Source organism: Lissotriton helveticus, chromosome 3_1 (genome assembly GCF_964261635.1).
Source record: "Lissotriton helveticus chromosome 3_1, aLisHel1.1, whole genome shotgun sequence".
Lineage (NCBI taxonomy): Eukaryota > Metazoa > Chordata > Amphibia > Caudata > Salamandridae > Lissotriton > Lissotriton helveticus.
This window is the reverse complement of record NC_136061.1, coordinates 477,178,659-477,195,320: the sequence shown is the minus strand read 5'-3', so window position 1 is coordinate 477,195,320 and position 16,662 is coordinate 477,178,659. Positions and strand designations below refer to the sequence as shown.

Genomic DNA, 16,662 nt, shown 5'->3' with positions numbered 1-16,662 from the left:
CATCGGGGGAGTGTTACAAATATATTATTAGTACTGAAATGCCATGCCAAGCATACCCCATTGAGTAACCAATCATCTGACCATGTGATATCATGCAGCCTCACCCCGAAATAGCAATGTTACATAAGTAGACTGTTACAAATTAGTAATCATAAAGAAATAAATAATAGAAGAGCAACAAAATGCGCAACGTGCCTAGAGTATGCCCGAATTGTTTTCTAAAAATAGGATATAGATGTGCTGATGTAATATGCATGGCATGCGTAATGCAAGCCGCAATGCTAGACACAGACCTCTAATTTCAACCTTACTTACAAATATGACAAGGCAAAATCCTGCCCAACCGCGAAAAAGATAATAACTTGATGAGCATGTAATTCTCAAGCAATCCAAGAAGCAATAACAGGATGGTCCCTAAGGCAGTACAGTTGCTCGGGGCATTACACTGACACTAAAATACAAAATGCCAAATGTCAAAGCATCGGTATGGTGCCATTATGCGTGGGTAGATACAGGTGAAGGGAAACATGAAAGCGAAGACAGAATATACCTCTTAAAACTTGCGTACGCTACCAGTTGAAACAGAGAACAAACACAATATGCTGGTACATTCAATATAGCACGTGCACTTAGCGTTCCAACAACTGCAATACTGCCATGTAAGAGAGCCAGGTCTAAAAACAAAAGAAAACATCTGTAAATATGTAAATATGGAGGTAATCACACCCTATTGTCCAGTGCAACATGTGGTTTCTAGTGAACAGGGCTTACTTTAGAAACGTGTCCCTATACTCTCTCAGGAATACCGCCATCACCATGCTCCATTCAGCGTGAGAAAGTCATGGGTGCCTTTTAAACAAGATGTGGCAATTTGCAAGTGTTTTGTGACCCACACGTAGAAGCAAGTAAAAATTGGATATAGATAACAGACTGCAGGCTGTGTGCATGGTGTTAGTTAGTAAACAGAACCAAAGAATCAGAAAAATGGAATACATCATTTATCTATTAACACAACAATTTGGCAATGTCATGATGGTCACTATTGTGAGTGGCTAAATGTAACTAAAAATTAAAAAAAGGAGCCAATCATAGAGTAAACTTTTTACAGTGAACGAAAACAGAACAATAACATATACAAGGATCCAGGTGACTCTGCTATAACAACATACATGACGCATGTTGCCCAAAACTCTGTTATTACGTTGGTTCATATATCAAAAATGAGTGTGACAATGACCCATAACTGATTATAATACACAGTGTGAATAGACAAACGCAATGTCAATAGAAACTGCGATGTACACCCACGATTTAACAATGAGCTACTGTAAATAAAAATAAGGCACATTCGGATGAACTTACTGAGGTTATATGCAAAAGTAATATTACCTAACAATACAATTATGAAACTATTCAGTGTACCAAAAAAAATGGTTTTGACAACCCATGGTTAGAAAGTGATACACTACTAAATCTGTGCACAATGAGATTGTATGGCCATACTAGTCTATGGCATGTTATTAGATTCATTGAGAGACACAAAGAGAATAATAAATAATATATTGATGCAGCACTAGGTGCTGCATCAAAAATGACTCCGAAGAAGTGTTAGAACATAGTAACAGTAAAATGCAAACTAAGTCAGATTTTAAGTGCTTGTTCCAACATAAACTAAACCGCACTTAACAACGGACATAGGTAAACTAGGCACAAGAGTATGATACACATTAAGAATAAAAATTCAAGTCTTGCCACACATTGGCTGGAACATAAATACAATATAGCACAAATGCCTTTCCAAATTTTGAAAGTGACCAAACCAAACCCTGAAATCTATACACATAAAATCCGAACACAACGTGAAACTTATTGGATCAAAAAATGTGATACCCTCATACCTGAGGGTTTGAATGACAAATTGGAAATGGTCTATTTTTTAAAAAGAAGAATGGGATACTCAACTCCAATCATCACATGCTGTTGTTAGTTCATCATTTTATTCATGTACATCCTGCGGTTAATAATACTCAGCTCTCACACTCGAGGCAGCATACAATGTTCACAGTTTACTGTTACTAAATTCTAACACTTCTTCAGAGTCATTTTGATGCAGCACCTACTTGCCATGCATTATTTGTTTTGCAAGTTTTCACTTATGAATTTAGGGGAGGCATCTTCAAACTTTACTGGGTCCTACATTGGGGCAGAAACCTTTACACTAAGAATAATTATAGTTGTCATGTCTTTTAATCTATACAGTCTGTTATAAGGGAGTTCGTGTATGTTGGTAAAGGGTCATGGCCACTTCCAATATATTAATTATGTAAATATTGCTATGCAATATGCAAGGTCCAACTCTCAGCATTAGTTTTAATGTAATCTGTCCTGCTTTGCTGTAGTCCAAGGTACATGGGAGGTTAGCAGGCATGCCAGTTTATGATTTGCCATTTAACAGGCCATTAACTTGCATCTTGAAAATGTCAATACCCTTATTGTTTTTCACAATTTCCTTACTAATATTAACCCGTTTGCTGCTTCGAACGTTCAGCGCCGGTGCTGAACGTTCGAAGAAACGGGTGCGGCCGTGTCGGCCGTTGGAGGTGCGCAGCACCAGGGAGGTTGCTCGCGCGACGTCCAACGGTTGACGGCAGCAGCGAACGGGTAAAGAATAACTTCCATTTCATATGAAAGCCTTTATCTAAAGAAACATGGTTTATGTCATTTAAATTGGTCTTAAATATTTCCCAAAAGAATGCTAATAAAGAGAAAGGTTTGTCTTGCTCTGTGCCTTGCTCTATGTTAAGCAAAGTAAACTTTGATGTTGAAAATAGGGAAGAGGGGTGACCAGGTAATTATTAAATAAAGCTGAACTTTCCATAAAAAATACTTTGAGAACTCTCACAGCTCATTTACTATTCAAATGAACTAGCATAGCATAAAGCAAAAATAAGATGCACATATCCTGATTGAATTGTGTCAACTATTATCAATTTATTTTACCCACACCTTGTTGGAGTTCCTATTAGGAATGTGTTTATCTTGCTAAATCTATTACGCCCGATAAAGAGTAGCACATGTTTGAACAGCAGAAAAGTGATTGAAGAAATTATTGAATTGCTCTCTTCCCATGGTAAAAGCTTTTGTTGCATCCAAAGCCATTGTTTGTCTTCTTACTAAGCTTCAAGCATATCCACGTTTTGCCAGCCACAAATGCTGTGGGTTGAGTAGAATCAGACATAACTTCTAGAATCATTGTTGAGGTCTGAATGTTAACACTGACTTGAAGTCCAACTTTCGGTCTCCCTTAACAGTATTGCTCACAGTCAAAAAAGAAGAAATTCCTCTTTCAAAATTGGAATTCGTGAAGTGCAGTAGCCAGGTCAGAATTTCAAAAACAAAAGGAAAACTTACTGAGAACGTACCTTATTTTGAACTCTCATAATTCATGTACGATTTTTACGTACTTGCACACTTGTAAGAAGTTGGGTTATTAGTTGAGAGGGGAGGGGGCCCCACTCAAATAATAAACACAATCCTTGTCAGGATGATCCACAAAAGTCACTAATAAAACCTGTGCTTAACCTTTTGTTCTGTGCACAAGCAGGCATGCTTAACTTAGAGGCAATGTGTAGTGTATTTTGAAAGCACAACACAAGTATAATTCCAAATCAATTTGAAAAAATCTATTAAACAAAATGACACCAAAGTCACAAATATCCAAACAATAGAACCAGAGTTCAGAAGTTTTGAATATTTAGGTGAAAATGGTGAAAAAATCACAATGCATAACTCGCAGGTATCTGGTGGCACTGGGCCAAGTTAAAGTCAAGTTCAGGTTCATCGTGATGGAGCGCGGGTTTGATACAGAAACCAGGGTTGTCCTGATGGAGGATTTCCCTTCTCAGAGTCCAAGTCCATGAGAGGAGTCACAGCTGGACTCAGCTTAAGTGAAAAGTTATATTTTAGCAAATTCTTGATCCCTCTATCTCTCTTGACTATTTACTAAGAAACCATGGTATCATTTTAGTACATGTTAACCATACTCAAAAATAGTGAAATACAGAATGGTGCAAGAAATATTCATATTTACCGTTTAGAAACGGGTATTGAAATACTGAGAGAAGGCTTGGAAACATATCCTGAATAGGAATGGTATAACTAACAGTCTCTAAGGATAGCACTGCCTTAAATTGAATATAAAGTATTGTTAGGCAGCAAAAGATTGTAGAATGGGAACTGGACTGGTCTGATCTTGTTTCTGTTAATGTTAACAGGGATTAAGATTTTTTGGAAATCTGTTTTACGAGGATTTAGACAGAGCCTAATATGAAATGCCATGTAAGAATGTGCTGCGGTAACAAATAATGGACAAAATAAATCAAACATTCATCTCCAGTCAAGAGATATGGGTTAAATCCATCGTACTTTGCTCAATAAGCCACCCCGAACTGCCAAGCCAGGTCCTACCCGAATCGGAAACAAGCACCCCGGAACTGACACCCTATGCTGCTGTCTTCAAGGAGGTCCGTGCCTCAGACACCATGAATAAAATAGGCTGGATTAAATACGTCAAAAGTCTTATATCCAGCATTAGTCTTCTAGGACATAATATTGTTTGCCCACCAACCTACACCAGAAGCCCGATCAAATTACTCGACTGTGAATGGGTTGAGCAAAATGCATATTTCGAAAGCAGCCATTGCAGACTATCTGAAGAATTTAGAGAATTCAAAGTCAGACGCTCCTTAGAAAGCTAACTTTACAGAATCAAGGTGCGACCGACAGAAAGCTCTATATTCAATTCAGGTACAGAAGCCTGCCAATCAATGCTTTCACAAATTCATGGTCGACTAATAGAGCACAGCCAAAGGGCTGTTCCTGTTGCCCCAGTCCGCATGAATCCATTGGCCATGTCTTCTTCGCCTGCACAGCGTACACAAAACGTAGGAGCAAAGGGTTGACCCCAATTTGCAGACAACTTAGAACTCAAGACTCTAGAGTGACCCTGCGCATACTGAAATCATATGTATGACCTTCATTAGTGTGCGCATTTGCAAAATTTCTGGGCCACTCATGGGCGATTAGAATGAGGGCTGGGGTAGCTCCCTCGACCTACGCCCGAGAGCTGCAGATATGATCAAGATTATCTGTCAAGATGGCCATTAACGCTAAAATGTAAATCGCTATTTTAACTCTTGTACATAAGCAAACTGGAACTCTTTCTTAATAGTTTATACTGTGAAGATGGGTGTTTTCAATTTTTGATTTTAACTCAGTTATGTATAGTCCATGAATGTAATTCCATGCTTTGACACCCACTAAAATATTAATGAATGCATTTGCACAGCAATTCGTGATTGCAACTCAGGATGGAAATTATGAATTGTATGATATCTGTTGTTTTAGGTGTTTTAATGCCAGCTGTTAAAACCCCGACACGGACTGCCACCTTTTAAATGTATCTTTTAAAATCATAACGTGAATTGTGTGGACGCTTAATGGTATGTAAGAAGTCCACCCTGTATGTTTTTCTCTTTTATGGTATTTTACCGTAATAAAGAGTTTGATTGATTGCATGGTGGAAAATCTTATGCCAACACAGTAGGTCCAAACTGTCTATGGTGACAAGGCAATGATAAAGGTTACATACCTAGTTGTTTGTTATGAAAAATTATGAGAAAGGCAGTAGGCCAGACATATTATTTGTGAAAAGCATATGTTAACGCCAACAGGCATTTAAGGATGGATTGGTATTACTCTATAATATAGTCTACAGATAGATAGTTGTTACAAGGAATATCAGATATGGTAGTAGTGAAGGCTTTTGGTATTTATTACTCTTCTGCCAAACTGTGAGTAAAGACATTTGCACTGTCAGAGTCCTTGTTAGGCCCTCTTAGGGGAGACATTATTTTGCATTGCTAACAGTAATTCTGCATACTTTTACAATTGTATAACTGTATGCCTGATGGTTGTCTTGTTTGAATGTGTATGCTCAATATAGTAGACCTAAATATCGTTTGGTGACAAACCAATTATAAAAGGTTATAGGCTTGATTGGTGTACCAAGAAACTTTAAGCCAGATGCCATGGGTCTTGTCTGTTTAGTATGAACAATTATGACAAATGCACTAGGCCTGGTTTATTTACTCCATAAAGCGTTTGTTAAACCCAATGGGCCTTTAACTGCGGATTGTTATAATACCATGTTACAGGCTGTAGGTAGTTATTTTGTTACATTAAATTTCACAAATTGTCATGGTAGGCAAGGTTTTAGGTGTTGATTGTTGTTAGGTCTTATTGAAAGGGATTGTTTGTCGTCTTCCAAAAGTAAGTTTGTACAGTAGGCATGAATAGATTACAGTGGCATGCCAATGGCAAAGACTAAAGGCTTAATCGGTTCACTGTGAAAACCTTTCCTAAATTCTTTACCTGTGATTTCTTTGTAATGAAGATGTATGACAAACCTGAAGTTTGACTTCTTGTGAAAGGCTTGTATTAAAAGCAATACGTTTTTAAGAGAGGATGGTTATTACACTGTGCTAAATCCTGTTGGTAGGTGTTTAGTGATCCTCAATACAATAGCAGACAGACCACCACCGACAGGCCGTCAGTGACGGTCCACCCATCATCTAGAGCATCGCTCTGACCGCTGAATTAAAATGCAGTTGGTCGGTCCTCAGAGGTCGGGGGTAGGACCGCCACCTCCGACAGGATCACAGATCCCGTTGGGATGGCAACCGGATTACTAATAACTGTAATGGAGGCAGTGCCTGCTCTGAAACAATGACAGGCGGATACTCGTCTGACCGCCAGTAAAATTAGCTCTTAATCTCACAGAATAGTAGGCAAGGGATTTGGTGTTCTCAATTCACCCAAACAAACCTTGGAGATAGAAGATGTGCACTATGATAATCCTTATTTGCCGCTAATGGTAAGGATTATACTACACTCCATTTTTCCTTCCCCCATGTGGGACAGGCATAGCCTACTGCTTCATTTAGGGGCATGGTCACTGGTTTCGTCGTTGAGCCGAATTGGGGACAATACTGATGTGTGCAGGTTCGGTTGGACAGGTGTCTGGCTGTGCCCACCCTGACATGCACAGCCCAGGCATCCACTATCTGGACTGTCAGTGACTGCAATGACACAACCCTCAGGGCTCCTAGGGAGCATTGGGTTAACCTACTCACCCAAATCCTGGTGCTGTTTTCATGCTCCTAATAGCATGAGAGCAGTGTCTGGGTTGGCTGATACAATTTGTCTGTTGGCCCAGCATGCACATGGGCAGGCTTGTCAGTGTAGGGGAGGTGGATAACAGAAAATGGCCAATCACTGTGTGGCTTTACTTATAAGCCACACAGGGCCACATGTAGGTAATCCAGATTTACCGATTCTAAAATACCGAATGTTACCGATTCGGTATTTTAGAATCGGTAAATGGGATGTAGGTATTCATTCGGTAAGTATTACCGAATCGGTAAGATTCGGTAATTCCCATTCATTCCTATGGGCCTGGAGGCCCATGCCCATAAGAATTAATGGGAATTACTGAATCTGTAAATACCGATTCGATAAAAGGGGGAACACATTGAAGGGTGGCAGGTTGTCACTTTGACACCCTGTTGCACCCCAGAATTGTGTATGGGTGCACATGTGGCAGACATACATGCCCTAAGGGCATGTATGTCTGCCACATGGCACTGTGATAATTTGAAAAAATTGCTTCTTTTGGGGTTTTCGCTATTTACCACCAACTTGTCGTTGGTGGTAAATAACGAATCCTAAAATGGGAAAAGCACTCATTTGAGTGCTCCCTACATTAAGGATTCTGTAATTTACCGAATCGGTATTTAAGAATTCGGTAATTTACTGATTCCTTAAATTACCAAGGGCCAGATGTAGGAGCCGTAATACCGGTCGGTAACGGCCGAATTCGGCCGTTACCGACCGGTATTTGGGTTTTCAGATGTAGGGGCCAATATTTTACAGAATCGGTAAATTTACCGAATCGGTTAATTTACCGATTCTGTAAAATACCGAATCGGTAATTTTACTGATTCGGTAAATCCAAATGTAGGTGACACTCCTGAGAGTGCCACAGGCCCTTAAGAGTCGGTATTTTACCACACAATACTATTGTGTGGTAAAATACCGAATCCAGGTGTGCATGCACATCTGTGCATGCACACTGTGCAATGTGACACACAGACATGCCCTTAGGGCATGTATGTGTGCCACATGTCACACATGCCTTTACTTGGGGTGCTAGAGGGTGTCAAAGTGACACCCCCTGCACCCTTGCAACATTCGGTATTTACCGATTCGGTAAATACCGAATCGGTATTTCCCATTGATTCCTATGGGCTTCACAGCCCATAGGAATCAATGGGAAATACCGATTCGGTATTTACCGAATCGGTAAATACCGAATGTTACCGATTCGGTAAATCAAATTTAAAAATGAACTACATCTCCCTCCTTCATATTTACCGATTCATAAATACCGAATCTGTAAAATTCGGTATTTATGAGTCGGTAAATTGAAGTTACCTACATCTGGCCCCGAATCCTTAATTTAAGCCCCATCATCTGAAAAGCCTAATACCGGTCGGTAACGGCCGAAATTCGGTAATTTCGGCCGTTACCGACCGGTATTAGGCTTCCTACATCTGGCCCAGTGATTGGCCATGTTTCAGTATGTTGATGAGCCAGCGATGTCCTCCCTTTGTACACAGTTCCCTGTCCGACAGTCGTGGCATGTGCGTGTGCAAGGACTGCCAAAGATGAGGAAATCTTGCTCCTGCTATGAACCCGACTGGTTACTAGGCACCAGGTATCGTAAATCCAAAATCTCAGATAAAAGCAAGTTAAGTGGTCTGTATTATGTAAAGCGGAGAGCTGACAAACCAGCACAGCTAACGGGAAACGGGCCTCAATGTTTCTGAGGGACCTTGGAAGTGCGCATCAGTGCTAATGCTTGCTCTGCCCAATCTATTTTCCGCCCATTTGAGGATCGCAAGCAGTGACACCTGGCAGGTGATATATGGATCAGCGCACGTCCGGAAAACAGAAGTAGAACTTTTGAGGGAACAATAATTATCATACTCCAGCGTTTACACGTGTGGTAAGAGCTGTTAATATGACATCAAGGCAATTTAGGGGTTAGCACCATTTTTTTTATCCCACAAAGAACTTTGTTTTTGTTCTCATTCTTCTTAATGTCTGTACTCTGGATGCAGGAGCAAATTTGGGCTTGTGTGAAATTAGACAGGCGCAGATTATTTTTCCTCACCAAATGTTTCATGATAAAATCTGGGGAAATTTGTGCAGCGGAAAACAATGAGTATTCTGGAGTTTGCTGCTTTGAACTCTAAAAACTTGGATATTCGATAAATAAAATACCCCCCTCCCTCAAGCGCCTTGAGACCCTCTGGGTGAGTAGTGCGCTATACAAATGTTAAACTTGAACTTAAACTTGAACTTGAACAGGGCAATCATAGGGCTATCCTTTTTCCAAAGCGGAGGTTCTCAGACTATGGTAGTATTACTGAATCCAGTAAAAATAAAATCTCTGTGGTAGTGGTAACTCGACGTACTGTGTTACTGCATCCTGTAAAAATATAACGGCATCATATTGGTAATTCCAGTGAAGGTATTGAAGCATCATGTAAAAATATTGTTTGTAATTCAAATTTCGCTATTACTGCATAACTTTACCAAAGCTCATGTAATGAGCCTCAAATTCGATGATATATGATGACTTTGGCCCTGATAGCAAGTGCCCCGGATCAATTATGGATAATTATTGTACACCATAAAATCTGATTCTCCGGTGATTTGAAACTATTAGTACCATAAATATCGTCTTTTATAAGTTTGTCTCTTCAAAATGGGGCATTAAATGAAGATTTTTAGGCTTTTCCCACTGGTGGGAAGTATGACCTGTCGATATGCACCTGGGAAAGTTACAGGTGTGTGGAATTTATCATGCCAGCAATTACATGGGGCGGTCAACTCCGCACACTTTGTAATTCCGGTAATTGAGCCAATAGGGGTTTGAACAGGGGTTATTCTTCATTATTGGTCACAAATGATATCTGGACTGGAGTAACAACCCACCACCACAGTTGCTAGCATCGTTCCTGAGTTTTAGATTGGCACTGTTTCATTGCATGAATTCTTCAGTTGGCAGACACTTTGAGGTGGGCCCCTACTTCATTAAGATTGCCTCCCACTATTCAGTCACTTTCAAGCTTCAGTTGATGACTCTCTGACCTTTCTTTCGACACATACCACATCCACTTACAAGTGAGTGCCTGCCGCATTTGAATTGAATACTTCGATACCGGTCTGTTCCTGCTCATTAGGAGCAATGCCTGTTCACACTCACCATTGCAACGCATGTTCAACTACTAATCTGCCCCTATTCGTTCCCTCTGCTTTCTGGGCATAGGAGTGTTAAGTGTTTTTGTTGTAAATTAACTTACTTGTTTTCTACTGCAATTTATATTAGCCCTTCCTTTGTGTCCTTTCCCCATTCTGTATTCCAGAGTCTTTAGTTGTTCCATGCTCTGACCTTCCCTGTGATTCTAACTTAGTCAGTTACGAGTTGGGTCAGCTGGGAAGAAGATCGCTGTTATCTTCATTCAGAATAAAAGCCTAATCTGCGCTTTACTTGCAACGGTATCCTGCCTACATTTATTTACTACATTTTGGCGACGATTTGTAGCTGACCTGATTCCAGGGTACCAATCCATAGACAGCGAACTCCTTCTTCTCGAAAACGGAAATAGAAACGATCCTGCGTGCAGTGGTCACTTCTCTCCGCGACATCTCATCTGTAGAGCTTGTGAGTAACTTTAACAAAGGTTCGTGAAACTTTAAAAACGCCTTGGGATCAGACGCGGCTACTAACGCCTTTGTCTCGAGCGCAGCCACGAGAGTGTCATCAGCCGTACTCTCGTTGCACTCGTGCAGCGTCTCGAGATATCCTGGCAACGAATCCTGACTTCTGTTACATACGCGGAACTGTGACGTCACCGCGCAACGTGCCGCCATCTTGAATTGCTTTATTTACTTCCTTCGCCTCACACGAAGCTTCCATGCACACAACGAGCAAGGACTCTGCTCCACATTTACGGTGACTGAAATTCTTACTTATATTCATTTACTTTAACTGAGTTATATATAATATTACAAAGTTATTTGTGCAGAAGCCGATTTATTCAAAGAACAATTTTAAAACTTATTTACCTTTAACAAAACAGTATGACTCAACAAATTAATGTTGCTCTTCCTCCACCATTTTTGTCCGAACCTGGCACTCCTCTCATTCCTTGGGAGGACTGGATAGTAATGTTCGACAATTACTTAGATGCTTTAGATGGCCAGCAATTTCCTGCTAAACGTAAAAAAGCTTTATTACTGAGTGTTCTAGGTAAAGAAGCTCAACGTATCTTTAAATACTTACCGCAACAGTTACACTCATCTGCACAATCAGCTCCCGATGAATACACTGATGCCATATCTCGTCTAGAAATCAGGTTTGCAAAGGAAGAAAATTTGGTCTTGAATAGATTTAAATTTTATACTCATAAACAGCGCGCTGAAGAGAGTATCGACGATTTTGTGGCTCGTCTGAGAGAACTTTCAGTCAAGTGTAACTTTGGAGCCATCGCTGATGAAATGGTGAGAGATCAACTAATAGTACAGTGCAACAATAAAAAGATCCAGGAGCGACTATGGGCAGCGAAAAATCCTTCTCTCAAAAATGCTATTGACCTAGCCAAAGTAGTAGAACAATCAGAGTTATGCATGAAGGAGCTGCATAAACCATCTGCAGTCTCAGTCGTTTCTGATTATACTTCACAGGAATTTGAAGGTTGTGACGATGAGTATGTTGCTGTTTTGAAATCTAAAGGGAAGTTTAATTAGAGCAAGTGAGGCCTAATACTAAATTTTGCTCAAGATGTGGGAGTAACACCCATTCTTCAGATGCAAGGTTTTGTTTCGCGAATAATAAAGAATGTTTGAAGTGTGGAAAAGTAGGACACTTTTCCAAAATGTGTCGCTTCAAAGGTAAACAAAGAGTGGCCGTCGTACAAGAAGAAGTTATGGACTTTCGCAGAGATAACAACAAGATTTTAGTGATTCAGGAATCTCTTTCTGATATAAATCTCATCAATGAAAAGAGAGAAATTAGTCCAAAGGCCGAATTCAATATTAATGGTCGTGTCGTTACTTTAATGGTAGACACAGGCTCGAGACATACAATAATTCCGAAAACTTTATTTAAGAAAGAATGGCCTGATGTTTCATTGCTGCAATGTGACATAATTCCTACTGGGTTCCAAGGGGAACACATAGAAATGTTGGGGTATTTTGACGCGAACATTTCTTTTTCAGGCAGAGTTATTGATGGGAAGGTATATGTAGCACTAGATGGTCCTCCAATCCTAGGGTGGATTCATCAATACGACCCTCATATTAGAGTAGATCCCCGCGCTGAGTGTCAAGTCATGGTAGTGGATGATGAATCTTTAAATGACATCATATATAAGTTTGAGAGTGTTTTCAGGAGTGAATTGGGTCGACTTGATGGTTATGTTCATAAAATCTTATTAAAGAAAAATGCCATCCCCATTCAGCACAAGCTACGTAGAGTCCCCATAACGGTTAGAGATGAAGTGAAAAATCTGATAAACGAAATGAAATGTTACAAGGGGGTGTCATAGAACCCGTAGGAGCTTCTGATTGGGTGTCCCCTGTAGTGATTTCATGCAAATCTGATGGGAAGATTAGGTTCTGTGTGGACCTTAGGTCCCTTAACAAAAATGTTATTGCAGACACTTTCCCACTTCCTAATATAGGGGAGCTAGTTTCAACCTTGAATGGGGCAAAATTCTTCACCAAACTTGACCTTAAGAGTGCGTACCACCAGATTCGTCTTCATGACAAATAGAAGAGTCTCACAGCTTTTATTACCACTGAGGGCACTTTTCAATTTACCCGCCTCCCATTTGGCCTTACATCAGCTGCCAGTGTGTTCCAACGCATGGTGACACAATTGTTTAAAGGGATAGACAAAGCAGTGTATTTTCAAGACGATATCTTGATTTTTGGTAAGACTGTTGAGGAACATAACTCCACTCTTAAGGAGGTTCTTCTTAGAATTCAGGAAGCTGGTTTAACCTTACGGAAAGAAAAGTGCTCCTTCCTAGTGCCACAGATTGAGTACTTGGGGTATGAAATTTCCTCAAAAGGTCTTAAACCTAAGAAAAACCTTTTAGAGGCAATACGTATAGCAGCTTGCCCGGTTGACAAAGACCAACTCAGATCTTTTATGGGTCTCATTGAATTTTATTCTAAGTTCGTAAAAAACTTTTCAGACAAGACAGCAATTTTAAGATTACTTTTAAAAAAAGGAGTAAAGTTTATATGGAATGATGCTCATGAAAAATGTTTTAATGATATCAAACGTGAATTATGTGAAGCTAAAATTTTGTCACCTTTTGATATTAAGCGTATGTCCACCTTAATGGTTGATGCTAGTTCAACTGGATTGGGAGCTGTTCTTTTCCAGAGGCATGATGAAGGTCTGAGAGCAGTTGCTTTTGCCTTACACACTTTGTCTATTTCTGAGAAGAATTACTCAGTGATTGAGAAAGAGGCACTGGCTGCTGCTTGGGCAGTGCAGTACTTCCGAACGTATTTATGGGGTACTCGTTTTAAGTTATTCACTGACCACAAACCCCTTATCAGCATTCTCTCTCCGGGTAGTTCAGGTAAAGGCTCTCCGAGACTTGCTAGGTTGGCATCTAGGCTTCAGGAGTACCAGTACGATATTTCTTTTCTCCAAGGTTGGCGTAACATTCAGGCAGATTGTCTATCTAGACTTTCTGTTGACTGTCTTACAAATGCAGAATGTGACCTACAAGATGATATTGCGATAGCTTTTGTGCAAGATGTGTTATCTTTAGGTGTTGGCACTTTCACTCAGGCTGATTGGACTTCTGCTATGTCTCAAGATACCGTTTTAAAGGCAGTTGTGGATATGGTGAACACAGGCAAACGTCGAGAAAGTTGTGTCCCTGTTTCGGTTCGTCCATATATCAAAATTTTGGATGAGTTGTCAGTTTCGGATGGTGTTATTTTGATGCGTGGTGATAGGTTTGTTCCTCCATTCTTGTTAAGATCTAAAGTTATGGCTTTAGCTCATGAGGGCCATTTAGGTCAAACTTTCACCCAGCATAGAGTTAAAACAGATTTTTGGTGGCCAGCCATGGATGCCCAGATTGCTTCTTGGGTTCAGAATTGTTCATCTTGTAAGAATAGTGAATAAAGACTTAAGTTAGCAGGTACTCATACGTGTGGTGAGATTGTTGTTCCACAACGACCTTGGCATAGTGTATCTCTCGACTTTATTGGTCCCATTTCTGAGTTGCCCGTGGATCAGCGTTTTGCTATTGTGGTTATCGACCTTTTTTCTAAGTGGCTTTCTGTGAAATTTGTTCGTGATATAACTACCAATTCTACAATAACATTTTTGTCTGCCTTGTTTTCTGAAGAGGGGTGTCCTCATACGCTGATTACTGACAATGGTACTCAACTCACATCCTTTGACATGCGCAACTTTTTAATTAATTGTGGCATTACTCACCACAGGACTTCACTTTATAATCCCCGTGCTAATGGAGTTTGTGAAAAACCTAACAGACTCATTAAGGGAATTATTCAAATGTCTTTGGTTTCTGGAGGTTTTCCACATGATGCAGTTCGTGATATGGTTTGGGCATATCGGTCGACTCCACATGAGTCTGACAGTAAGTCTCCTTTCGAGTCGATGAGAGGTAGGCATCCTGGAACTAAATTAAATCCCTCTTGGTTGAAGAATAAGTCTCTGGGACTTTATAGTGTACCTCAACCTGATAAATCACTTCAGAAAATTTCCTGTGGTGACCTAGTCAAAGTTAAGCCAGGCAGAGTGTGTAAGGGTTTGAACAAGTTTAGAGGTCCTTATAAAGTCAAGTTTTCCTTTTCTGATTACGTTGTTCTTGAGAACGGTGAGAAGTGGAATCTTCGCAACGTTGCTTTATTTCAGAAATGCAGTTTGTCTCATGCTTCTCATTCTTCGAGTGATGTCCCTATGGTGCCTGATCCTTGTGGCTCGGAGTTGGCTTCGACTTCAGGTTATTTACTATCTTCTTTTGAGGAGGTACCTTCTGTTTCCCCTATTGTTCTGAGGGAAGAGGGTGGTGGTGATGCATCAAATGTGTGCCAACAAAGTGTTCCTGTTTCTCTTGGAATTAATTCACCCCTTGAACCTCCTTCTATTACCAGGACCCCAAGAACACGTCGCCCTCCTCCATATTTGAATGATTATCTGTGCTGAACTACTATCCTACTTTGCTTATTATTTTATTGATCTTTTTAGTCCTTAAAGTTATTCATACTACATTTAAGCTGTTCTTTTGCTGTGTTATTTAAAGGGATAAGATGTGTTGTAAATTAACTTACTTGTTTTCTACTGCAATTTATATTAGCCCTTCCTTTGTGTCCTTTCCCCATTCTGTATTCCAGAGTCTTTAGTTGTTCCATGCTCTAACCTTCCCTGTGATTCTAACTTAGTCAGTTACGAGTTGGGTCAGCTGGGAAGAAGATCGCTGTTATCTTCATTCAGAATAAAAGCCTAATCTGCGCTTTACTTACAACGGTATCCTGCCTACATTTATTTACTACAGTTTTCCTTCCGCAGTTCCCGGAGTTAGTTACTTACACTGGGCAATCTGAGGAATCCTTTATTAACTGTTATTCACTTCTTAAATGTGCAGTTAATAGAACGTGTGTGTCAGAGCTGACGCAGGGGTTTAAATGTCAAATTGGGTGACAATGGACACATCATTAATTTTTTTTTTTGTTTGAATATTTTTTTTTGTTACAAAATGCAGACATCAAGCCATTAGACAATGCTTGTACAGTGACTAGGGAACTCAACTGAACATGTGTCATGTCCGTTCTCTTGGAAATGCATATCGTAAAAGAAACAACAGTCATATCTGACTTAATAACAAATCAAATTAGTCTACTTGGCAATAGTTACAGATACTGTCCATAGTACAACAGATAACAGAAGCAACGGCGGTAGCTAATCCACAGGAACCATTACCTGCTTATACATATCTCTTCTCCGGAGTGGCATCGTGAGAGCACTCGTTACATCATACAGGTAATTGCAAAGTTTCACACATGTACCCTTGGTATGTTACATATTCAAATCTTACTTCTAAACTCAATAAAACAATGAGTGACAATATTTAACAAATCATAGAGACATAGAAACAGGAGACCAAATACCCACAAATGAGCAGAATATACGTGTACATGCACCACTCTAAGGAAAGGCGGTTTGAGGCGGTGGAAGCAAGTTTGGCCGGTGTTATACCAACGCAGGGGTTGACCGGAATTGCCTATCGGAAAAGTGTTGGGGGGGGGGCAGAAGGCCAGCGCAGAGCAGAGGGGGGGGAGAGGGGAGAGGGGGGGGGGCAGAGCAAGAACAAGGGCAGTGGGGAGGACAGCAGGGAGGGGGGGTAGAGGGAGAAGGGGATCTGGGGGGGAGCAAGCAAGTTGGGGTTTGCAGGGAAGTCGCTGGCAACAGAGTGA

The 16,662-nt window shown here is 40.4% G+C and overlaps 2 protein-coding genes across 5 annotated transcripts in view; one reads left to right on the top strand and one right to left on the bottom strand.

Annotated features, from left to right (window-relative positions):
- Window positions 1–11,937, top strand: part of LOC144823205 (uncharacterized) — a 53,458-nt gene extending 41,521 nt beyond the window's left edge. Inside the window, exon 4 of the mRNA XM_078681526.1 lies at window positions 11,605–11,937. Coding sequence (XP_078537652.1) covers window positions 11,605–11,937 — 333 coding nt within the window. The remainder of the gene's footprint in view (window positions 1–11,604) is intronic.
- Window positions 1–16,662, bottom strand: part of GULP1 (GULP PTB domain containing engulfment adaptor 1) — a 1,926,496-nt gene that overhangs the window by 1,397,457 nt on the left and 512,377 nt on the right. The window lies entirely within an intron of this gene.